Source organism: Leuciscus leuciscus (assembly GCF_965113295.1).
Source record: "Leuciscus leuciscus genome assembly, chromosome: 14".
Taxonomy (NCBI): domain Eukaryota; kingdom Metazoa; phylum Chordata; class Actinopteri; order Cypriniformes; family Leuciscidae; genus Leuciscus; species Leuciscus leuciscus.
The window spans coordinates 37,625,374-37,653,081 of NC_138738.1; the positions used below are offsets into that span (position 1 = coordinate 37,625,374).

Here is a 27,708-nt window from a genome sequence, read left to right on the forward strand (position 1 = left end):
TAATTGAACTTCCAATGACTGTCCACTAGATGGCGCAGTCGGGTAGTTTATATAGGGGTCAGAAGTCAAACTGCGGAAAACAGTTTCATTAGAACTCTATGGAGAGCAGAGGGAATCTATAATGTAAATGTTGGTGCAAAGCAAAAACACTAAATGAAACACGTACGACACAAAGGTAAAATGTATATTTCTCTTTAAATGCATCATCTGTATAAAAATCTGAGCAATAAATTCCAGGTATATACACTTTATAAATAATAAAAATATAATTATGATAACATGTACACAAAAAACTACAATAAATACATCAAACAATAGCAGTAATTTCCCTTAAATAAAGCAGGGGATGCACAGCATCCAAAGGGAAAAATGATGTCATCCTTAAGGAAAAGAATGGACTGCGCTGCTGGGAAACAGGATGAGCAGTTCAAGACTATAAAACACAGCTTTCCTCAGATCTCAGAGGATCAAAACTCAAAACGTCCCAGATTATTGTGGAGAACATTAAAGCGTCGCCCAATCTGACATCTTTCAAATGCTGGGAAAAAAATAGTAGATAATCTATGAGATCTATGATCTATGAGTCAAAAACAGAAATGCAGAAACAAACAAGGCCAAAACACTGCCAGGAATCGAACACAACATAAGGTTATTAAACTGATGTCAGTTGTATGAGGTTTTCTAATAATATCAATACAAAACATTTGATAAAATCCCTGTTACATTCAAAGGCAGTAACAATAATGGAATTTGTGATTTCGTTTTTTCATAGAGATAAATGTCTTCAGGATCAGGGTGAATCTCATGAGGACACGTCCTGGTCACATTTAACCACAAAATCAAGCAGAAAACAGAAGAAAAGGAAAGAAATCATGCGGAAATATATTGATTAGATTTTAATATGTAATACAATCAAAAAGCATGTACAATAAATACTGCCACAATGTATGAATACCGGTGTTATTTTATTATAATTGAGATAGCCTACTATTATAGTTTTTAATTAATATTTTTTATATTTTCAGTTTTCATTTTAATTTCAGTTGAAGTTTTAGTAATTTTTTTGTCATTTTTATTAGTTTAGATAACATAGTTTTAGTCATTTTTATTTCAGTTTTATTTTTAGTTAATCAAGGTAAACTAAATGAAAATTGCAAGTGAAACAAAAGCTGAAAAAAAAAAATTACAACTTTTTTATATTTTATTTATTTTAAATTTGTATGGTTTCAGAAAACAAATTCCTGTATAGCATTTCTGTTGAATTCCAGGTGAAACATGATCCAGACGTGTTCTTGACGGGTTTCGTGAGATTCACAGGAAGTTATAGTGTCTTTGAAAACATTACAAGTGATATACAAGTAAAAGTTAAAGTAAACCATGATATTAATACAGTAACTGTGAGAAGTGGAATAGAAGCGTGTGACTGTCGATTAAAGAGGTGCATCGCTCTATCTATCTATCTATCTGTCCATCCATCCATCCATCCATCCATCTATCTATCTATCTATCTATCTATCTATCTATCTATCTATCTATCTATCTATCTATCTATCTATCTATCTATCTATCTATCTATCTATCTATCTATCTATCCATCCATCCACCATCTCTCTATCCATCTATCTATCCACCTATCTATCCATCCATCCATCCATCCATCCATCCATCCATCCATCCATCCATCTTTCTATCTATCTATCTATCTATCTATCTATCTATCTATCTATCTATCTATCTATCTATCTATCTATCTATCTATCTATCTATCTATCTATCTATCTATCTATCTATCTATCTATCTATCTATCTATCTATCTATCCATCCATCTAGCCATCCATCCATCCATCCATCCATCCATCCATCTATCCATCCATCCATCCATCTAGCCATCATTTATCCATCTATCTATCTATCTATCTATCTATCTATCTATCTATCTATCTATCTATCTATCTATCTATCTATCTATCTATCTATCCATCCATCCATCCATCCATCCATCCATCCATCCATCCATCCATCCATCCATCCATCCTCTGTCTGTCTATTGCTTTGGTAGATCATTCACCTTGGCTTGCATACAATAAGTCAATACCCAAAAACAGAACAAAAATGTGAAATGTCTCAATTTAAATACAATTTGGTAAACCGGTATAGTCTTGTGTGCGATGAACCTGAGCCAGGGTTAGACATGACCCAAGAGCTGAAGACAGAAGTACCTCACGAACAGACTGTACGTCCATCCAGTGAAATCTGGCATCCCCCCTGACAAAGATCCAGCCCATAACAGAACATGCACATATAAACAGACATTCACTCCAACAGAGAAACAAAAATAATAACAATGCTGATCATTGCGTTGCAAAAAGTAATGATCAATTAAAGAGGTATTTCTTGAGGAGGTTTGTGAATGTGGCATCAGGCTGTCTGTGAGGTTGGTTGTGTTTGTGCAAGTGTGTAACGCCAAGGGCACATTACAAGACGGTCACACACCGACCTGAGCAGTTCAAACACTCAGGGGACACGGGTTTGCTTGCAAAAACATGCATCATATTCACTAACCAATCGCAATCCAGATGAATGTGCGCTGCTACAGCATCAGTATACACTAGTGTTCAAAGGTTTAGGGTCGGGAAGAGCTTTGAAGTTTTTTTTCCCTTTTGCTCAACAAGGCTGCGTTTATTTGCTGAAAAATACAGTAAAACAGTGATATTGTGAAATACTATTACAAATTAAAATACCTACTTTCTATGGAAGCTTGTTTCCGCCACTGAATAAAAAAATAATAATTTAATTGCGACTTTTTATCTCACAATTCTAACAATTTTTCGCATTTTTTGTTTTTGTTTTGTGGTGCAAACAAGTTTCCAAAATTTTCTACGTGAATTTATTTTAAAATGTAATGTATTCCTGTGATCAAAGCTGAATTTTCAGCATCATTACTCCAGTCTTCAGTGTCACATGATCCTTCAGAAATCATTCTAATATGATGATTTGCTGCTCAAGAAACATTTCTGATTATTATCATTGTTGAAATGTTGTGAAAACCATGATAAATTTTATTCTTCATGATTCTTTGATGAATAGAAAGTTCAAAAGAACAGCATATATTTGAAATAGAAATCTTTTGTTTCTTTACAGAACGTTTTAATAAATGTTTTCCTGAATAAAAGTATACATTTCTTACTGATCCCAAACTTTTGAACAGTATTGTAAATCAGATCATCGTCATTCTTATAAATGCAAGCACGGTTCATTTATATGTGAAACAAGCTTTTTATAGAATAAAACGTTGAGCTTGTCCTGCATATGGAAAGCATGCGGAATTTTGTTTATAAGAGTTAAAAATAGTTTGTGTACATTTCCAAGCGATCATGGCAGTAATTCATCTAATGATGATCAGATGATGGAGGAGAGCGTTATAAGCGGGCATTCATCCAGACATGCCGTGTAATCGAGCACGATCTCATCATATATATATATATATATATCAGAACCGGCCTGCAAAACGGGGAAGTGCTGCATGTTAACTGCGTTCAGCACGAATGTTTGGAAGTTATCATACACGACTCGCAAACATAAGGTGACACGCTTCGGTCTTGCAGTGTGCTCTTGGCTTAAGGAAAGTGTGTGTATAATAAACACACGCTAAGCTGGTAAGTGAGTTAAAGCACCTTCTGTTCTGTCGAAGTGAACCTTCATGGTATTCTTAAAACACACTGAATACTCAATCGGTAACACTCTCGAATACTGTTCCTTCATTAATGTAATTAATGTCGCACAATTAACATTCTAGTATCTACTATTAACTAACAAGAAACTCTGATTAACAAATTAGTAAGTAATAGCGCTCAGTAGAATGTGGTAGTTCACTATTAGCTAATCAATAACTATTTTTTTTTTCATTCCTCCCAGAGAACTACTATATTCTGGTTCATAATTAATATGAATAATGCATAATTTATAATAAAAGGTAATGGTAACCCACTAGTAATGATGACTCAAGTGTTACTACATCCTTCTAAAGGAACTACTAATTATTTGGATCAGTATTCTGAAGTGAAAAACATGATAACTATAATATTGACTGAAGTCACTGTAAGGTTTTGAGATGTTTATAGGATTTTGAATAGTAATAACTTCTGATGGACTTGGTAACACTTCAGTCATTACTAGTGTGTTTCCATGATCTTCACTTTAGAATTCTGATCCAAATAATTAGTAGTTTCATTAGAAGGATGTAGTAACACTTGAGTCATCATTACTAATGGGTTACCATTTCCTTATATTATACATTATGCATTATTATTATTAATTATGAACCTGAATATAGAAGTTCTCTGGGAGGAATGAAAAAAATAGTAGTTATTGATTAGCTAATAGTGAACTACCACATTCATCTGAGCGCTATTACTTACTAATTCGTTAATCAGAGTTTCTTGTTAGTTAATAGTAGATACTAAAATATTAATAGTGCGTTACTCATTTGTTCCTGTGTAGTTATTTATTCATTAAAGGGCAATTCTCGCCAATATGCAATCTACCTTTTGTTAATCTACCCGAGGCGAACTTTCGCTTAAAACAGTCAAAAATAGTCGATCTCCGAGTGTGAATTAACTGACTCTGAATTTTAGTATTGCTTCTTATATGACGATCCTTTTTCAAATAAGGTCAATACTGATTTTCTCTAACGACAAAACCACAAATTATCCGTGAATTTATATGGAACTAAGCTTTAGGAGCTTTCCCTCTTTACTGTCCAAATGCTGGCGGACACAGCGACAGTGAGTTGTTCAAAATCTTTCTCTTTAGTAAACTCTGTGAACACAAACACTGTTCTCAATGCTGGAGTTTATGTGTAGAGCTCCTGGTGACACTTCCAGCACAGTTTCATGTTGTGTCGAGCCTTCTTAGTGTTTTAAAAATAGCGATTTTGATGCTATCATAGTCGTGCCCCATCACTCCCATTCAAAAGGCAATTTGACCGAAAACGAAAATACGGTCAAACTTAAAAGTGGCGTTTCCATCCTAATTATGCTTTTAAATGAAAGTTTGCCTCGGGTAGATTAACAAAAAGAGCCTAGGTTGCATTTTGGCGAGAGTTACCAGTATTCCAGTAAGGAACAGTATTCTAAAGTGTGTGTTACCACTTAATCTCATAACGCCTAGAGGCAGATGATGTGAAATGTAGGCCTTCAAGTTACTTTTCACGAACTTTCCATGTGGATCTGGAGCAGATCCTGTATCTGAGGACCCGCTTCATCACAGGGAGTTTTTATCTCTCCGGGGTCAGAAGATATACAGACCTCTAGGCTTTCTGTCCCTTAACCCTGCAGGACGTGCTTTATTCCTGTGGTTCATGTGGTTTCTCTGCTCACGATGGCAGATTCTCCGCGTTTGCACCGCACAGCTGAAGCGCTCGTGCATCACCGATTCCTTGCACCGGAATTCTCCTCTCTTTCTACACCGGAGCTTTGGATTGACTTTACCGGCTGTGTTTCCTCGGCTTCTCATCCCACACAGCTACAGTTGGCCGCTGAAAGCCATTTGATGGTTTGCCAGCTGGTCTGGGCGTCCATGAAAGAGACAGTCTCGAAGCGCGTCGGTCTGCAGCAGGGGTGAGTGCTCACTTTACGGCCTGAAACGCTGCCGTTATCCGTGAGCACTTTCAGGGCCAGGTCGTAGTTCTTACGGGCGCTCATGCATGTCCCCACGCAGTACTTAAACATCACGATCTCGTCCGAGTCGTAACCGAGGCCCAGATCACGCACCTTCATCTCCTTCTTCTCCAAACGACAGTCCGGGTTGCTCCGGCCTCGCGCGCGGTTGCGACGTTCCTTGCGGTTTTTAGGAGATTTCCGTGAACTGGAGGAGTTTGTAGAGGAGGATTGCCAGCGGACTCGATGACCCTCACCTTCTTCGGCCAGAGACGTGTCTAAGGAGACAGAAAACACAAGCTGATAGTAGAACTAACCACAGCATGTGTGACCAAACATGAAGATTCTGTCATCATTACTTATTTTGTTACAAACCCGTATGTATTTCTTTCTTCATGGGTGACACAAAATGACATTATTAGAATATTTTGGCTGCTAAATTGGGTCTAGTCAGTTCAAAAATGAAAAAGCACCATTGAAAATATCATTAATTATGCAAGACTTAGTTCTGGTCCTTGAATCTGATTGGTCGAGCAGCTGAGTGCTAATATAACAGTCCAACATGACTGTTTGGCTCTTTCTGCAACTTTCATTTTGCAGGTTGATTTAACTTATCAAATGTAGAAAAAGTTGCCATTACATCAAGAATGAAATAAAGTCAAATATTAGGCCATTTAGTCTGAGTTCACTCAAAATGGTCAACTACATTTTTTGAGTTTTCTCTACAAAAAAAAAAGAAAAGAAAAGTGCAATAGGTAATGACAGGTGACATGAATCATTAATTCAATCAAATCAATAAAAAAAATGCTGATTCATTCAGGAACGTCAGAAAAGTGACGGTCTTTATGAATGAGTAATTGAATTAAGGTGACCAAACGTCCTGTTTTCCCAGGACATGTCCTGTTTTCATGTCCTGTCCTGGCCGTCCTGGCTGTTTTTTATAAAGTGATGAAAATGTCCTGGTTTTCATTATTTTTCATTGGGCCATTAAGTGTGTACTTTAAATACACGCTTGCCTTTGCACACAAAACAAATGAAACTGGCTTCGGCTTCGCCCCGTCTTGTTATAATCAGCGCGTTCCTCAATCCACAGCGGCAAGCAGAGATCACGTCAGAATACAGAGGCCTGTGTGTGTGTGTGTGTGTGTTCATCTCAGCCTCATTGGTCTGTCACTACTCTGTCAATGTCAGATATTTTGAAATGACCAATCAAATCAAAGTAGGCGGACTTTACGTTCACAGAATTTTAGCAGCGTGACTCGACACTCGACAGCACTTCAGTTTACGGTCAAGTGCGAGATAAGATGTAAGTAGCTAAAAGTTAAAAAAAATAGTTAAAAAAAGCCCAAATGTAAATTCACAGATGATTTACAGAGAAAATTCCCGTGTTTTCGTTTCGGTCGGGATCCGTGTAAAGCAGAATGCATGAACTGCAAAGCTGGCACGTACGTGTCAGTGTCAAATAAAGGTGCTAGCGACCTAGAAGCCCACATAAAGAAAGTATAGGCTACAAGAGAACATCAGGAGGATTGAAATTGTTTTTTTTTACTGAAATAGTGTAGTAGATTTTTTATTTTAGTAGTAGATTTTTAACCTATGGCCATGAAAAGAAATAGTGTCATGTAAACATTTTTTTTTTATAGTATTCCATTGTTGCGGGCCAAACATTAAATGGAAAGGATGTATTACTTTATTTATTAAAGTACAATAACACAGTTGCAAGGTTGTGAATGCATTTGTCAAGTATTTTTTGATGCATTCACCCCCAAACACGCCCCCACCCCTTAACCACACCTCCCCAAACCACGCCCCGCCCATCCACCACGCCCCCGTCCTCTTTTCTGAAAACTAAAATTTGGTCACCCTAAATTGAATCATTCATTCAACCAGTTAAATGGAAGTAACATTTGGTCACTATATGCACAAGAGCCAATGATGTTTGATGTAATTTACTAATGGCAACATAATGGATTTGACATCTACAGTGGAGAGCAATATTTTCAATGCATTTCTGCTCCTGTTCTATTATCAAATACACTTGCACATGCATTAAGTTTGCATTGACTACTTATCATACCTTTATGATACTTTCAGTGTTTTTTATGAACTTGACAGCACCTGTCCTCATTCATTATATGGACCACAGTGGCTAGTCTTTTCTTTTACACACACACACACACACACACACACACACACACACACACACACACACACACACACACACACACACACACACACACACACACACACACACACACACACACACACACACACACACACACACACACACACACACACACACACACACACACACACACACACACACACACACAATCATCTTGTGTTCAACAAAAGTAATTGAATAGAAGTCATCCAGGTTTGGAATGACACTGGCATGAGTAAATGATTTTGAGGTGAACTATTTCTCCAGAGAATACAGCTTCTGGCACGTGGCTCTGATGCATTAAAATAGTCTCCATTCCTGGCAGCGCAAGGCATATCCGCCCACTGTAATGTAACACTGGCATTTAAAAAGGTGATAACACTAGTTGCCCTGGTTCACACCTCAACAGCTGATTGTGTAACGGCGCACGTCTCTCCGGCGAGATCACCGTACAGTGTGAAATTCCTCCTGCTGTTACTGACACTGCTCTGGACTATTGTTGTACTGTAACTCATGCAGGATTGAAAACATCCCACGACATGCCACATCATGTTTATAGAGTTTTGTTTAAAGATTAGGAGAACCTTAGAAATATGATTCAAACTTTCTCCAGGCGAAGATTGCCGTAATTAGCTTCTAAGGGAGCGATTTGCTGTGTCAAAACCTGCACAGAGGAGCTTTGGATTATTTAAAGTGGAACACAAAATTGATAAGTGAGAGAGAGCTGAGATTATTCTATTGCATGCATGAGCTGGGGAAAACATGTCGAATGTACTGGGTGTGAAAACACATAAAATACAACATCTGTGTGTCTCAATAAAGAAATAATCCTCCCTCTTAAAGGTGAAGTGTGTCATTTTTTGCGATATTAAAATACTTTCTCTTATCCCAAGTAAATCAGACAGAAAATATCTCTACTACTTGATTGATATTGATACTTCCAGTAGGGGTTTTCTTAGGTTCTGTTTACACCTTGTATTAAGATGTGTTTTGGTCGATCGGATCACAAGTGGACGAGGCTAAGTACAGGTGTAAACAGGGTCTAAAATATTTTGAGCTTGTCCACTTTCAGACACTTCCAGAGGGAGTTGCAAACACATTAGACCGGATTGCTTTCGTAGTGTAAACGCTCATGTGGTCGAATGTGTTCAAACAGCCACAAAAGACCGTCTACTCTCCGTCTACTGAACTAATGCGTAAACATTATGGGAAGAGCACTAGACAGACGGGGTTTAAACTTTGTCGACTGAAGACTAAAGTTTGTGTTGAAGATGAAAAACATACCAAGCACAATGTTCTCTCTCCATTCCTGATGTCTAACACACACTCACAGCGTTCGGCTGGTCTTGTGTGTGTCAGAGCAGAAACTAAAGCTGATGCTCTCCGTATGTTTTTCCATCGTCTCCGGTCGCGTTCATATGTAAATTGCGTGAGTTTACTTTGTCCATTAGATCAAAATATCTGTTAATCGGATAAAAACACTATTAATTTACCCGCCCATAGTCCCTCTCCTTAAAGAAATCAGGACAGAAGTGGTTGAAAGAGGACAAAAGAGACCAGGGGTAAACGGGAATTTGTCTCCCTCGTCTACTCATGAATTGACCAAAACACATCTTACGCCCTATTTACACCTTACAAACAAATATTTGTATTACACTCCAAACAAATATTTAAGCCCATTTTTAAGATTTACGAATTTCAATTGTAAAGTAAAATTCCATCAAATTGAATAAAACATTTTGTATAAATCATAATGGAACAAGGGAATGGACCATTTCAGTTTATGCGACTCGTATTCATAAGTTTAAATGTATGAATATGAATCATATAAACTGAAACGGTCCATTAACTTTTTCCATTAAGATATAAAATACTAAATATTTTATAAAGTTTTTTTTTTTTTTTTTACTAATTTAAAAATCTTAATTAATAATTTGATATTTGATATGAAATCAGTTCAATTTTATGGAATTTTACTATACAGTTGATATTCATAAATCAAAAAAAAAGAAAAAGTTTGAGTGTATATAATGCTTATCCAATCATTAGTTAAATGTCCATTTAAAGGTATAGCGGAGGATCTTTCCAAATTTTAGATAAGACCCGCCCTCTCCACTTTTTGAAAAGTTTGATTGATTCACCAGAATGATTGACAATTAGGAGGACCAATAGTTTAGACTACCCACCAGGAAGTAAAACATCCTCCGCTATACCTTTAAATATTACAAATGTCCAAAGAAAATTCTACACTACTGTTCAAAAGTTTAGGTCATTAAATACATTTAAAAAACTTTTTTTTTATACTTTTATTCAGCAAGGATGCATTATAATGATCAAAAGTGACAGTGAAGACATTTATAACGTTACAAAAGATTTTTATTTTAAATAAATGCTGTTCTTTTGAACTTTCTAGTCATCAAAGAATCCTGAAATGAATCCTGTTTTCAACATTGATAATAATCAGAAATGTTTCTTCAGAAATCATCATATTAGAATGATTTCTGAAGGATCATGTGACACTGAAGACTGGAGTAATGATGCTGAAAATTCAGCTTTGATCACAGGAATAAATTACATTTTAATATTTATATTCACATAGAAAACAGTTCTTTTAAATTGTACTAATATTTCACAATATTACTGTTTTAAATAGATGCAGCCTTGGTGAGCAGAAGAGACAATTTTAGCTTTTTTGTGTGTATTTTAGTGTCCAGTCCGCATCCACTGAGAGCCGGGTGTTGGAGAATAAGGTTTAATTCAGTGGCTGAGAAATGGACAATATCACGGTTGATTTCCTCAGTGTAAACACTGTGACCCTATAAAAACATTGCTCTGTTTGTTTGCCCAACATGTCAACTTGTGGCTCAACCAATGTTGATCATGTTTATCATATTGCACAAAACAATGTCTTCATGTTAGCATGGACATGTCAGCATCAATTGTCAGAAGATCCTTCGAGCTCATTAAAGAGAAAACAGGCAATCTCATTTAGGTCTGTATGTGTAGTGCATGTCCTCACAAGAGACACTCACGGTAAAGTTTGCATTCCACTCGTGTTTCTGCATTATTATGGCACAGATCCCCCCCCCCCAACACTGAACATAAGAAAACAAACAAAAATATAATAATTTGCAAGGAATTCGCCTTTAAGCAAGGTGAGAGCCGTTAGGGTCAGGGTCACAGGATTAGGAGTACATGGTTACACTTTATTTCAATGGTCTACTTTTGACTTTCTATAAACTATAAGTAACTTTGCAACAACATGTCAGCTAACTCTCATTAAAGCATTAGACTGTTAGGTTTGGGTTAGTAGAATAAGTTGACGAGTAGTTGCAAAGTTACTCATAGTTAGAAGAATGTCTAAAGTGGACCACTGAAATAAAGTGTTTCAGTGTACATAAACATTTCCATGTCACATTTCACCCAAAATAAAAGAAGAAATCATATTTTGCATAAAGAAAATGAAGCCTATTTATGACCACTAAAATATTAACCATTGTGACGACATCACCACATTTAAGCACATTTCATCTCCAAATTCTCCTTACTGTAATGCAAAGTCTGAATGTTTAACTTCTTATTGTGTTCAAAATATTAATCTATTTTTTATTTATTTGTCTATAAATCACAACGCAGTCAAATCTATTTTTTATTTATTTGTCTATAAATCACAACTCTGTCAAATCTATTTTTTATTTATTCGTCTATAAATCACAATGCAGTGAAATAAACTAGGAGTTTAAGCAAAACGTTTTTTTTTTCGTTTTCTTTTGAATTTGGGATGAAGTGTGATCAGGTTTCGTGAGATTGGCCCAAGTGTTCCAGACAACAGAGAGTGTAAACCAGACTTCCCAAAGGATTCAGTCCTCGGACAGGTTAGACAGACAGTGTAATAGTAACTCCGTAAGAAGCCTGAGAAGACATGAAACAGAACAAGTCTTCTCAGACCGACCTAATCGAGACGGCTTCCCATACGACAGTAAAGGCACAAAAGAAATCTCAGTTGTTTTTCCTAGCCAGCAATAAGAGTAAAATTCAGAGTTTTGTTTTAGTGCTCAAAGTCTGGAATGAAAAGTCAGAGATCTCAATATGAGCACAAACATTTCTCATCAAATGCTGAATTATCTGCTATCCACATTAATTTGATAGATCTATATACACTCACTGCATGTCAACTACTCATTCGTGACTATTTCTATTTCTCCCAAGGAATTATAAGAGAAGCATCTGAGACAAAGTTTTATTAAGATTGATCTACGTTCAGTGCAACATCCACGAGCTTTAGAGAATCAGCAGCCGACACACTTCGTGACAACGTATAATTTTGAAATTGCTCACATCTATCATCACCAAGTGTAGTTGATGGCTTAATTTTACTGTGGATACGGACCAAAAGTCTCCAATTTTAATAACAGGCTTTGCAACAACGTCAGAGGTGGATGAGGCTTGTAAATTCAAGTAGATAAAATGGGGAGGATGTCACAAGAGTCATATCTGTTCATTACTTGTGTTTGTTTTCTCTAACAGTGTTTTGTATGTTAAATTCGGTCCTTTAAAATGCTCCTAAATAAGGATCATCTTTGTGAATTGTGTCCTTTGGTTTAAAAGACAATGTTCAGTAATATTATCGATTTAACTGCAATGACACTATCGCATGAGAACTAGTAAGTAAACCTGGCATTGTTCGTTATGAATATTAACTCTTTCCCCGCCATTGACGGAAATTTGCTGGCTTTCCATGTTTTCACTGTTATACGGTACGGGGCGCAATGACACGCGAAGAAGAAAGCCGAAACAAGCGATGTTTCGTAGTAAAATAACGTGATCAACATTAAACAGCATATAAATCAAAACTGCCTAATATTACTGAATGAAATGTCGACCCAGGATGAGATATAGGACTGTGAAGCTATAAAGGGTGTTGATGGACTCGATCTACAACATCTGTGTTTTGGTCATCGTTCTGAATCCGATCCAATAATCTTTGACAAAAATAAAAAAAAATTGCTAAAAACTTTGCTTTTTTTAAATTACATTTTGCCACATGCAAGTGTTGATTAAAAAAAGGAATGCATTAATCTAGAATAAAACATGCTTATATATATATATATATATATATATATATATATATATATATAAAATGCTTTTTGTTTAAAAGCAGAGGTTCTGTTCTTTCTCTTAATATATTGCATGTTCAGATATTCAAACAACAAAATATTCTGGGGGCCATGAAACTTTTGTGAAAATGATCAAAAATGCTGGCAATGGCTGAAACCTGTTTCAAAAACGCTGGTGAGGAAAAAGTTAATAAATAAGTCGCTATAACAATATAAGTATCTGTGGCTAAAAGCATCGGCTAAATGCATAAATGTAAATAAAAATAATGTGACTTTTTGCATTTATCAGTATCATCATATATTTGTAATTATTACACATTATATATTTTCGCCCCAAGGGCAAGATTACCACTTAATATAATCATAATATATTCTATATTATATAATACATAATATAATATAATCAGGGTTTGAAATTTTAACCCACCGGCCAATTTGGCTACTAAATATTTAAGTTACCGCTTACCGGCCATTCAGAACTTCTACTAGCCCCCAAAAAAAGAAGAAATGAACCAGATTAACTACGTCACAGCTTTTATATATTTTCATACATTCATTTCATATTAAAACAAAATCCTGTCATCCAGCAATCTCCTCCTCTCCTCATTTATTCTCTTTTCTTTTTTTTCTTTCTTTTTTTTACCAAACATGTGTTTTAGGTGGAGAAACATGTAGGATGATGTAAAGAACATGTAGGATGTTGGAAAATAGCCAATTTTTTTTTAATCTTTGCTATTGCTGTAATGCAAGTGAACAAGCGCGCCGTTATGTGTTGCTTAGTGACGTCTGTGTTCAAGTAAGCCAGAAATGCACAGATTCTGCGCAATACGCTGTATTTAATAGATCACGATGACTCACGAGTTGAGTATTTGCGCTAAATCCGCACAGATTTGGCTTGTACGAACTTCCCCAGCAAAGTGAGTAAACATAATAACACGCCAAATTGGCAAGTGATTTGAGAGCGTTACAGGTGTTAATTTCAAACCCTGTATATAATATATAATAGTTCCCTTAAAAATTTTAATTATGTTATCATTTGCTCACCCACAAGTTGTTTCAAACCCTTATGAGTTTCTTTCTTCTGCTGAACAGGTTTGAAACAACTTGAGGGTGAGTAAATGATGACAGAATTTTAATTTAAAGTGAACTAATCCTTTAAGTAGAAAGCGTGACAACTATCCCCGGTTTCCCACACACTGTCTATAGTGTACTGACCGTGCAGTCCGGCCCATGGTGCTCTGCTCTGCCTCTCATCCAGGTCTTTCTGCAGGCCGGGACGTTCCGGACGGTTTGAAGAGGTTCTCGGCTTGCTAGGACGGGGTTCTTCTGTCTCCTTCTGCAGGAAATGTCCATCAACCAGACCCAGAAAACACACGAACACCAGCAGCATCACCTACAGGAACAACAGATGAAGTCAGCATCAAAACTGGCACAGCTCGTATGAACTGAAAGAAAGCCAATAACACGTACAAAAACAAGAAATAATCGCTAGTAGGTTAATCTCCCCGCGCTGTCGCAACCTGTCCAGCACTCCTCTGTGTTATATAAACCCTGAGTAAACCGATCCGTGATGTCCGATCGGCTTATTCACATGGATACGCTTCCCACCCCCCAAACCTGAAGAACAGCAGACCAATGATCTAACACAGCCAACACTTCAGACTCTTTAATTGCTTAAGAAACACCCAACACCGTCGTAAATATTTCAAGGTTTGCTTTAATGAATGAGTGTCTCTGGAGTGTCTGACTGAAGAGATCCGATAAGCTGGAGTGAAAATGGACCGCGTTTGACACACAAACGACTCCCATCTGACACGCTCCTGACACGCTTGGTAATGTAGTACAGCAAGACCAAACAGGGATCGAGATGTTATGTCAGACAGCATCAAAGTGTGTGTTTATTTATTACATATTTAATGATTTGAGGAATGCTCACCTTCCAGTTTCTCAGGTGACATCGGGCCATGCAATTCTCCGGACTTCTCCACCCTTTGCCATCTAGAAAGCAAAAGAAAAGATTTAAAAAAATTTTTTATATATATATGCATGAAAATACACCGGCACTAAAGAAGTAGTCCTTTTTTTGGGATCAACTTTTTATTGTCTTTAGAAATAGCATCCATTCAAACACACAGACAGACAGGGAAGGGGGAGCAACAGACATATCATCCATAATGTAACAATATGAAAGAGTGAGAATAAAAGAATAAAAAATTAAATTAAAAATACACCTTATATAGTCATTCCTTTATGTAGTCCAATATGTTGGAAGAAACACATTGCCATGCATCAATGGTACTAGGTTTAGCCGTGTTAATTCGTGCTGTTGTACATTCACAAGTCACTATTTTATGTAAGCTATGAATCCAATATGTTTTTGCACACGTGTGGAGTAAACCAGTTCTGTATTATTGTCTTCTTTGCAGCTGTAAACCCAGCAAACAACATTCTCTTCTGCAGTGCACTTATACAGAGATCAGAATCATCATTGAGAAGAGAAGATATAACCCTGGATTAGACATATAATCAATTTGTAGTAAAGAGGACAAAACCAAGTTTACATTAGTCCATAAGTTGAGAACAATTGGACACTCCCAAAGAATATGAAGAAAAGTACCTGATGATAAGGTGTTACAGATATGGCTGATTGCTGTTTCATTTTGAACCTCTTGTGAGGAGTTATGTATGCCCTATGGATGATTTTGAAATGATTGAGACAAATTTTTTGAAATTTTGATTAGATTAGACCACACCCTCTCCCAGTCGACAGATCAATTAAAATCAGATAATTCACGATTCCTAAAGAAGTAGTTCTTTACAGCCAACATGAATGTTCAACTCTGCATTTCTGAATATGATTTCATTGGTGGAAGGATCTCTGTAAACACTGCTTGTACAGAAAAGAGCTGTGTAAGAGCTATCCAAAAACAGCAGCATATTTGACAGACATGATGGTGATGAATGAATGAATGATGAATCAAAACACTTGTATTGTTCGTGGTCAAAAATGGGAGACTGATTTCATCTGTTGGAAACGCTTGGCACTGCTCCCAAACAAAATCTTACTGAAAGCTCATTTTTTGGAGAGATCAACCTAAAATTGGGAACACGGCTTGTTTAGATTGATGGCTTTGATTTTTATCACAGTTTTAGAGTAAAATGTGTTTTGGAAAATATATATTTCATATAAAAAAATTTTTTTTAACCTAAATATTTAAAACCTTTTTTCTCTTCAGTAATAATCTGCCAAGTACCGTCTTTAAAATGAGACCAAACTTACGTCTGCGCTAAATTCAAGATTTATGGCAGTTTAACTAGTAAATTTCATTTTCAGGTCTATGCTCAAAAAGAAAAGAAATGGATTATAACTACTGCATAAATATAATTTAGTACCATAAAATCCCCTTAATTAAAAAAAAAAAAAAATTTGACTAAAATATAGTACAGTCATCAAAATAAAAAAAATGACACGCGAACAGTACCAGAGGGTTAATGTGTCACAAAATTTAAGTTATTTAGCCATTTTCTATATTGTTAAATTGTCCTCTGCTAAAGGCATAGATACACTTATATAGACACACAAATAATATCAATTAGATTATATTATAAATAGATGTATAGATGCTAATTTGTGCTATGGAGCCGAATGTGGAGACTTTAGAAATTACTTTTCTACTAATCCAGGAATTTAAAAAAAAAAAAAAAAAAAAAAAGATCAAATATGATGATTCCTTTGCAAAGAACAACTTTAATAAATATTTTGGTTACACTTTATTTGGTAACACTTTATTCTAGTGTCCTTATTACATATGTTACATGTACTTACCATAGTAAAAACAGTAAATTATGCATAATTACATGTAAATAACCCTCAACCAAATCCTAATCCTAACCATTACCCTTTAGTAAGCACATGTAGTTAATTATTATTACTCAGTACTTCAATATATAATTACACACTGTAACAATGACACCTTAAAATAACCCTTTAAGGTGAAATAGTTACATTGTACTTACTCTACTAAGTATTTTAAGTACTAAGTAATATTACTTAACTACACGTATACTATAGCGTTACGATTAGGATTAGGGTTATTTGCATGTAATTATGCATAATTTACTGTTATGACTACAGCAACTACTTGTAGTAACGTGTAACTGTCACCTTAAAATGAAGTGTTACCCATATATAGTATATATATTCTTTTTTTTATTATTAAGTCATTTTACTAAAGTAAAAAAAAAAAAAAATTATATGCAAATAATTATTAATCTGCTTATACACGCATTAAACATTTTTTACACTTTCTTTTCCCTGAAATGTTGTGCAGACGCTCTATGCCGACGCCCTTGGGTTTCCTGAAAACTCCTTAGCTAAGCGATAGGACAATTTTCACCTAGCAACACCCTAGCAACCACACAGACCACCTTAGCAACCGTCTAGCATCACCCTAGCTACTACCCAGTACACCTGGCAATGCCGTGGAAACCACTTGAATGTGCGGCACCATGTCTGCATGCATTCCGCCTAAATTCACATTATAGCATCATTAATCACATCGCTCAGAGCGTTTCCTTGACAACATGTATAAACATGCAGACAGTGAGTGAACTGCTCTCCTGCTGCACTGAAACTGCACACATTTAAAGGTTGCTGCTATTAAACGATTAAACAACACGATGTGATGTAAGTCGCAACACAGTTCAGAGCTGACCTAGAGAGATGTTTTATCCACAGCCTTAAATATCTGTTTTACAGCACTCTGCTGCTATGAATAACCCGAAGGCTGCAAGCTGTTGTGTGTGCACTGACACAGTCTGCAGAGTTTAGCCGGTTAAATGAGTGACACAAAAGTTGGAAGAAGATTTAAAACACTCACTCTTCAATTATAAACTACAAGCATATACAACAATTAAAGCTGAAGTGTGTAATGTCTGCACACTGATGTCACCAAATAACCAAATAGATAATCCTGCCCCAATGTCACGCCACCGGTTGAGCCGATGTTTTAAAGGATTTAAATGATTTAAAAAAAATTAGATCTAGTACTTAAAAAATGAAGACAAACAGTATTTTGTCAATTCGAGTTTGTGAAGCATGAACATGTCAATAGTTATTGTGATTCTCTCCACCTGCTGACTTCATACATCCACTAAAAACACCAGCTGATATAAAGACTGCATGAAAACAGTGAAGAAAAGTGGCATTCGTCCTGCAGTATTTGATGCAGACACTTGTTTATCCCCCTTTACCATCAAATGCATTGACATTCAGACCTTTTTAAGTGTCAAGTCAGAGTCTAAATAGTTTCTGGGGCCTCTAAGAAGGTCATAGGTATGTATGTACTGTATGTAATGTATTTATGTATGTATGTGTGCATGTATGTATGCATGTAATGTATCTATGTTCATATGATGTGTGTATGTGTGCGTGTATGTATGCATGTGTGTATATATGCGTGTATGTATGCATGTGTGTATGTATGCGTGTATGTATGCATGTGTATATGTATGTATGCGTGTATGTATGCATGTGTGTATGCCAAGGTATGTATGCGTCTATATGTATGCGTGTATGTATGCATGTGTGTATGTATGCGTGTATGTATGCATGTGTGTATGCATGTGTGTATGTATGCGTGTATGCATGTGTGTATGCATGTGTGTATGCATGCGTGTATGTATGCATGTGTGTATGTATGCGTGTATGTATGCATGTGTGTATGCATGTGTGTATGCATGTGTGTATGTATGCGTGTGTGTATGCATGTGTGTATGCATGCGTGTATGCATGTTGCTTCTATCTATCTATCTATCTATCTATCTATCTATCTATCTATCTATCTATCTATCTATCTATCTATCTATCTATCTATCTATCTATCTATCTATCTATCTATCTATCTATCTATCTATCTATCTATCTATCTAATTTAAAATTCATGACCCGAAGAGAGAAAAGAAAGGTCAACAACTAAACATTTGTGACAAAGCAGCAAATCACAAACACACACGCCTACACCCGATCGAAAGATGTAAATAAGTTTGAGATGATTCACCGTTGAGCAACTTCCTTTAAGTTCAAATTAAGAAAGAACATCATTCATCACTGCGGACGGTTGTCAAAACATGCAGTAAACCAATAAGGGTTTTGATGTGGCTCAGTGTCTTTTAAAAAGATAAGAAACCTAAGTCAACATCCTCCTGGCATACATCAAACAGAACATGTACAAAGACAGACAGTGAAACTGATATGATAGTGTCTGGTTTCAAACAGACACACTGAGCTGCACGTGCCAGCCAATCAGATTCCTCCAATAGAAATGACTGGAACAATAATGCTGCATTCATTTATCTCGGAGGACCAATGTTTGGTGCTGGAAATGACATCACACCTGAGTTAACCGCATTCCAGTACACAGGTCAGAAAACTAAGATGGCAAACCTGTGTTGTGCTTGCTCTTTCAGAAATACAAACACAAAAAAAGCAATATTTTGCACAGATAATGCAAAAGTATCATGTCCACAATTAGAGGTTGGATAGGACTGTGTGCATCACTGAGTCTATTGAGACACAGATAAACACAAGTGCTAATAAACAATATATTACCACTGTTTTACTACGGTTGATGCACTGAGCAGCTTTACTGCGTTCTGAAGTCGGGATTGTTGTGGTTCTCCCGAGTCTCCCACTCGGAACTAGGAATTTCCCACTTCCGAGGACAAATGGAACGCAGCATAAATTAGCCACTAAACATGTAACATGACATTAAAGTAAAGGAGCAGGTGTATTCATTTTGTAAGATGTAAAACCAAAGGCAAATCTTGAACAAATACACAACCTTTTTTCTTTTTTTTTGCAAAGAAATTAATATTTTTGAGCAAGGATACATTAAATTGATCAAAAGGTTAAAGTGAAGACATTTATAATGTTACAAATTATACAAAAGATTAACTTTAAATGCTGTTCTTTTGAACTTTCTATTCATCAAAGAATCCTGAAGAAAAAATTATCATGGTTTCCAGAAATATATATTGATAATAATCATAAATGTTTCTTAAGCAGCAAATCATCATATTAGAATGATTTCTGAAGGATCATGTGACACTGAAGACTGGAGTAATGATGCTGAAAATTCAGCTTTGATCACAGGAATAAATTACATTTTAAAATAAACTGAAATAAAAAGTAGTTATTTCGCACTGGATAACAGATTTAAGCCGGCTATTTATGACAGTACTTTTAAAGATTGGATGAGTAAGGGCCTGACAGCTTTCTGCATAGCTATCAAAAACAACAAGATGAAGAGTTTTCAGGAGCTAAAGGATAGTTTTGATCTAAATAACCAGGATCTATTCAGATACTTACAGCTGAGAGATTACTACTGCAAAGAAATTAAGGGGTTTTCTTCTGACGTGGTAAACCCTCTTATTGAAATAATGTGTGGCGCTTATCAACAAAAGACTAATAAGATTGTGTCTAAATTCTATCGGAGTCTGATGGAGAACTTGAAAAACACTACACTTTATGTAAAAGCAAAATGGGAATGTGAATTAAAGGTTGTCCTCACGGAGGAGGAATGGTATCAAACATGTTGTCTACTCCAGACCTCCACCAACTCCCATCAGTGGAGAGAATTTAATTGGAAGTGTTTTATGAGGTTTTTCATCACTCCTTATTTGAAGAGTAAACAACTTGGGATACCTCAGGATTGTTGGAGGGACTGTGGTAGTAGGGACGCAAACCACGCCCACATCTTCTGGACATGTCCTAAAATTCAACCATTTTGGACTATCGTTAACAATACGTTACAGAAGGTGCTGGGACACAATATCCCAAAGGAATGTAAAGTTATGTTTCTCGGAAACATCACAGAAAGCGTGCGGAAGGAGGACCTTTATTTATCCAAGATTTTATTATCTGCGGCCCGAAAGGCTATTACTCGTCTTTGGCTCAAATCGAACATCCCAGATCTACAGCAATGGACAAGTTTAATTCAAAGCATTTTTATAATGGAAAAATTAACCTATACTATAAGGTTAAGAAAATCATAATTTAAGGAAAAATGGAGAAAATGGACCCATTTTCTGGCCTTAGAAACTACATAATTGTACTTCCCAATACAACTGTATACTGTGTGTTAATTTTGTGAGATTCTATTGAGTGGGTTTCTGGTAAACTGGTGCAAAAGATGGTAGAACTATTGTAAATGTAAGGATTATTGATCAGTGATTCCGAGGATCACAACTAGACTTATTTTTGTTTCAATTGTACTACTAGGTACCTCCTACTTGGCCTCCTTTGATTTTGTTCAATGTATGTTACTTTCTTTTTGTTTTGTTTTTTGTTGTTGACATAAAACTCCAATAAAAATGAAAGTATATATATAAAAAAAAAAGTAGTTCTTTTAATTTGTAATAATATTTCACAATATCATAGTTTTTACTGTATTTCTGATCAAATAAATTCAACCTTGGTGAGCAGAAGAGACTTCTTTCTAACACTCGTCTTGCACTGTTTGTGCTTCACACATGAAAGGGACAGGGACAGCGCTTTTTCTTTCAAAAAAATCGATGTGTGTTTATTTCGTCTTAAAATAAACATTAAAAACGCTACAAGAAAATCCCATAGACGTACTGTTGCTTGGAGAAGAGACCCAAGGCATAGAGACCAGAATATCACAAAAACTCGAGGATGAACTCTTTTCACTTTCACCAACCACCTAGCAACTGCCCCGAACACCCTAGCAACCTCCCAGAATGAGCTAGTATCGACTGCATAGCAATGGCCTTGCATCAGGGCGTCAGCTGTCCTCAGAAGTATCGTGAATAAGACAGACGGAGAGATGATCAGAGATGGACATTTTTATACAAGCCCGTCTGTGAACTAAGAGAGATGAGCTGCTCTGGAAAGACAGTTTTGACAGAATTTAAACACGTTTCAGTTTCTGTAAATGAAGAGGCGTCTGTTTGGATTTTCTACTGAGAAACTTCTGTGTGAGCGTGACAGTGGAGAACCAGATGTCCACACACACACATCTAGCTCTCATCTCCTTGTGTATACAGATACACACATCTGTCCGCTCCATTAAGATAAATGAACCTGCTCGCTCACATGATGAATCAATAACATTTTGCAAATAATAAAATCCAGCATGTGTGTGTGTGAAACAAATCAGATACACTTCTCAGCAGTGTGTGTTCCTTCTCTGTGGGGTCCAAGCTGTCAGCTGGAGAAATGGGAGCCAGAGGAGAAAACTGGGGTGGGTAACGTGTGTTATTGGGAATAATGAAGACTGATATTGAGAGCTCAACTGAAGTGACAGGACAGACAGAGAAGGGGAGAAAGAGATGTATTCTGACAAGTGTTTGTATTATTTACCCAGATGACATACAGAACATTCCACATGGCTGAGTTTGCTGACTGAACCCAATGCATTTTCACTCTGCGTACAAACACATACAAGCACTGTTCACAGCATATTGGTTCAGAGCTTACCCAGAGGAACATTTTACTGCAATAAAATGTTGCTCTTTCATAGTTCAGTATATGTTAAAGTCACCATTAAATCAAAATCGACAAATTTAGCTTTTTATGGTATAAATGATGGTAACACTTTATTTTACAGTGTCCTTGTTACACGTTACATGTACTTACCATAGTAAATAATAACAGTAAATTATGCATAATTACATGCAACTAACCCTCAACCAAATCCTAACCCTATAGTAAGTACATGTAGTTCATTAATATTACTCAGTACTTCAATATATAATTACACTGTAACAATGACACCTTAAAATAAAGTGGAACCTAAATGATTTATCTGTGCACATCATTATTGTGCCTCGTAATCTTGAATCAGAATAACTTCCTCTCCCTCTTGCATCATCTCTTCTCTTCTCTGATGACGAGGGCGGGGCAACCCGTCACTCACATGAGAACAGCCAATAGAAAACCACAACCATCCAATCAATTCCTCATGGACAAAATCAAGCCCCGCCCACATTTGTTCTTGTTCGAGAACCCGTTTCACTCGGGTATACGACACACACAATTGGAAGAAAAGACTAGTGCAGCTTCTGTTTCTATCAGTCTGCAGCTCTCGACTGCTCACCCACTTTATTTTTGTAACTTTAAGTGCTGAGAAAAGAACTATATTGATTAATTCATGCCGACTTTAATGAAAGTATCCATTTTTTATTTCTTCAAATTAGGAGAAATACATATATAAAAATAGACTAAATGAGTCAATAGTTGCTTTAAAGAGTATAAATATTATTAATATTGTGTACGCAGCTCAGATAATTTGGTCTTGGAAGACTTTGATGAGTATTATGACTGGTGTTAAGTTAAAATCTGAGTTCCTGTCTGAAACCCTACATGTGAGATAATTGAGGTATTTTTCTCAGGAGAAAGGAAGTCTGTTTTTATTGTTGTCCAAAACAAACAATAACTGCAGTCTCATTTGGATGAATGAATGAGGCATTTATATAGTGCTTTCATATACTACTGTACACCCAAAGCGCTTTACAATCATATCAGGGGATCTCTCCTCAACCACCACCAGTGTGAGCATCCAATGGGATGATGCGATAGCAGCCAGAGTACGACGGCGCCAGTGCACACACACACACACACACACACACACACACACACACACACACACACACACACACACACACACACACACACACACACACACACACACACACACACACACACACACACACACACACACACACACACACACACACACACACAAGCTGGTGGAGAGGAGAGAGAGGGATAGAGCCAGTTCAGTGGATGGGGATTATTAGGAGGGAATGTGGCCAGGACACCGGGGGTTACACCCCTACTCTTTACGAGAAGTGCCATGGGATTTTTAATGACCACAGAGAATCAGGACCTCGGTTTAACATCTCATTCGAAGGATGAGGATATAAGGATGGATATATTGTTTTAGAAAGGAATGAATGACTGAGAAAGCAAATTCAAAGCAGTTAAGAATCCATTGCATATTAATACTGACAATGATTAAGATTGTCAGTATTAATATGCAATGGATTCTTAACTGCTTTGAACTCATTCCTTTCTAAAACAATATATCCATCCTTATATCCTCATCCTTCGAATGAGATGTTAAACCGAGGTCCTGATTCTCTGATTGTCAAAAAACAATTAAGATGCATTTTATCATTTACATATGCAATGAATAATTTGATGCATTTAATTTGGAAAAAAATCCCAGTCAGAATGCACTAGGAGTGTTTAATGCTGTTGCGTTCACATTGGCCTCTTCACATTAGTGTCTCATACACATACCTGGAAAAGCTCTAGCTTAACTTTATCGGACTTCTGGGAGGAACTGAAGGACACACGCAGGTTTCTTTTATAAGTCCTCCTGGAAACCAAGTCATGTTTACAAGGTTTTGAGGAGGAATTAATCACAGAAATCCCAACTTTTTCCAGGTTAGTAGCATACAATCTTATAATGGGTTTTGTTCAAGGCGAATTAGTAGCAACTGTAAATTGATAATGAGCAAAAACTTAAGATGGACATCATTTTTGAGTCTATAAACATTTTCTTTTGGTGTTTTCTGTGTTTGTTTTCTGCTGTGCAATTACTTGTTAATTTCTCCATCATGGTCTATTACTTCCCCCCCCCCCCCCCCCCCATAAACCTAAACAAACGCACCCATCAGTCAGACGTCTCTTCCCGTCTGTATATCGTGCACCAGACTAGGCTACACAAAACCACAGTATTGAACTTTATGTAAGAATCTGCCCCATAGTGTCCCTCTGCCCTGCTCTGACCCCGGATAAGGTGTTTCTCATTATTGCACAACTAGGCTGTTCATTAGTGGAGTCTGTAATAAATTATCCAGCGGTGGACTGCCACACGGTGACCGCGGCCCATAACTCTTCCTAACACCACAGCACTCCTGTGTCCCGTGTGATCGCCTGACACTCACGTTTCCATGCTCTCAGAGTCACCAAAACCTACACTTGCTATGTAGTCGAAAACTGAAAACACACCTGACACTGAAAACACACCTGAGCTATTCAAACACCAACAGTTTACATGGTAAAATCTATGGGTGCTAACTAAAGTAAAATGCATTTAACTATATATAATTGTATCACTCTTAGGAAAACAAAAAAGTTCAGTGAGGTTCTATAGAGAACTCTAGGTATCTTGACTCTATTTAAAAAATAAAATAAAACTTTATGCTAGAAAGGTTCTAAAAGTGAAATGTCTTAAATAATACTTTCATGTTTAATGGGTTATTTAATTTTTTTCTGGTGATAAAGTATGTTTAAAATCTGCTTAATTCATCAAATTTAATTAAAATAAAAAATGAATCAAAACTAAATAATTAATTAAAACTAAATCCATAAAATTCTCAATGATGGGAACCGCTAAAAGGTTATATATAAGAAGTGCCGTACATCGAGTGTTAGGGGAGCAAAATATATTTTTAGCATTAGAAAAGGAGGAGAAAACCCTGTTTCAGTTTGTTTAGTTGTCCAATCAAACTCTGTATTTAGCACATAATTAATATGGACACATTTTAAATAGTTTATTTATAATATAATTTACTATAATTTTATATATAAATTATAATTATATATATTTGAATAATTTTATATTATATTAACTATTTAATTTTGTATTATTATTATTTAAAGCTATTTTATAAAAGTTACTATATTAATTAATTATTATAATTCCATATTGGATTTTAAGGACATCTCGGTTAATTTTTGAATAATAAAAACAAAAAAACATGTAAAATCTGGTTCTTGGAGCAAAAGCAGTTGAGAACCACTATATGAGCCACTAACACATTATTAAAGTAAACAGTGTCTCGGTGGAAACTCCATTCCTGGTGAGCAATTCTCCAAAAACAGAGAGTTTAGAAGTGATTAAGCGTTATTCCAGCTTTCAGCAGACAGTAACACTGAAAGGGCTGGGGTGCCTGCATTAGTGTCTCTTAAAGCAGGTGTGATTCAGGCACTTGAGCGTTAAGTGTCAGCACACCCAATTTATCAACGGAGCATGCTAAAGACATGAATGCATGGCAGATCATAACTAAAGAGACCCACCTATGATAATACAGGGGTTCCACGAAACTCGATCAGCGTATAAAGCACATCATCATCATGAAGCACATCATCTGTGCATCTTAAAAAAGAGCAAACCAATGACTCAGCATTGCTACTCTCACCATGATAGAACACATAACCCGAGAGAAAGGAATTGCCTTAGTCACATAAAACCTTGCCAACATACAAATAAATGAATAATTTTGATCCGAGGATTACAGGATACCAGGGAGTATAGCCTGCAGTCAATTTGGAAGTGTTTGCGATCTGATAGTGAAATGCAATATTACCTGCTCAACAAACTCTCATCCAGATGGGTGGAATATACTGTAGGAAGCTGCATATGGGACTGGTTCTGGAAGAATCTCTGCGCATTCCTATCAAAATCTTTTAAAAAGGTACTTACAAGGAGGGTTTGGTGTTCATTTATTCCAGCAGAACGTAAACAATGGAAAACAATCAATGCACCTGGGACCAGAAGTGACATCACATTCATATAGATCTTACAACTGAGAGTTTGTAATTACAGTATAGCTAAGAAGATCATCTTCATAGTCAAATATAAGACTTGAAAAATCACGAATGGCCATAATAAGATCCCAGAGATGAGAAAACAGTCCCTGGGATTCTCCCGGATTTCATCCCTTCCAGACAGGAAAACAGCTCTTTTACTGTCAGTCCCCTAAATCAATCATAAGATCAGTCCGCAGAGAAGAAGCTTGTCAAATACGCACAGGAATACACTTTAATGAAGTATTTTGAGGAACATTTTCAACATGTTAGTATGAGATTGAGCAGTTAAGCAGCTTTTATTTTGCTTTCATTTTCAGGGATCAACCACCTTTCAACAGATCCAAGAATAACTGATGTATTTATGTGGTTTTAAAAAGGAAATATTAAAGGGAAAGGGAAAATTGTTCAAATAGAATTTTTTTTAAAGTTACACGTTATATTTAGGCTACAGTGAAAAATGAGACCATAAAAAAAAAAAAATTTGAATTGAATATTCTATGATGAAAAATTATTTCTGAATCTTATGCTTTTGGGGATCAGCAACACAAAAGCAAGAAATTACATAAGTTTATTAGATTTTCGTATAAATAAATATATATCGGAAATAGGCCAAATGACGTGCATTTTCTTTGATAAGGGCCACAATTAGAAAGTAGCCTAAGAAAGATTCTGCCAACATAAATGTATATAATATAAATATAGACAAATTGTTATTTAAATACAATTAATGTAAATATAATATAAATGTAGTCATTATGCTAATAAAATTGTTCCAAGATGCGAATTTTATACCAATATGCTCTACTATAACATGATTCAAATTAAACAATAAAGATGTTAAGAAGAAAAGATAAGAAAAGAAAAAGAAAAGAAAATATATAAACCTACCGTTTCTGTCCTGATCGACCTCTCCTGTCATGGACTTGAGTGAAATAAATTAAGAAACTGATAAGTGAAAATAATCCACAGATAATGAAAAAGTATTCCTTAAAATGTTTCCTCTCGACCTCTCCTTGTAGTGATGATGCATAATTCTGAACATCCACGTTTTTCACATAAAACTGTCCAGAGCGACCAGAAACTAGGGTAGTTTGACTGACACAGATGCGTCTAAAACGCGAGATCGGACGCGTCCACGTCCAGGA

At 36.2% G+C, this 27,708-nt stretch overlaps 1 protein-coding gene across 2 annotated transcripts; it reads right to left on the minus strand.

Annotated features, from left to right (window-relative positions):
• Positions 1–226: 226 nt before the first annotated feature.
• On the minus strand, positions 227–27,708 carry artn (artemin). 2 transcript variants are annotated; one of them, XM_082136242.1, is made up of 4 exons: positions 27,452–27,708; positions 14,876–14,937; positions 14,155–14,332; positions 227–5,936 (listed from the first exon to the last, which is right to left on the minus strand). In XM_082136242.1, exons 1-4 carry the CDS (start codon positions 27,480–27,482, stop codon positions 5,512–5,514), a joined length of 696 nt encoding a protein of 231 aa, XP_081992368.1. In that variant the 5' UTR covers positions 27,483–27,708; the 3' UTR covers positions 227–5,511. The 2 variants fall into 2 exon arrangements, with proteins under 2 accessions (XP_081992368.1, XP_081992369.1); XM_082136243.1 differs by lacking the exon at positions 27,452–27,708 and adding an exon at positions 26,051–26,168.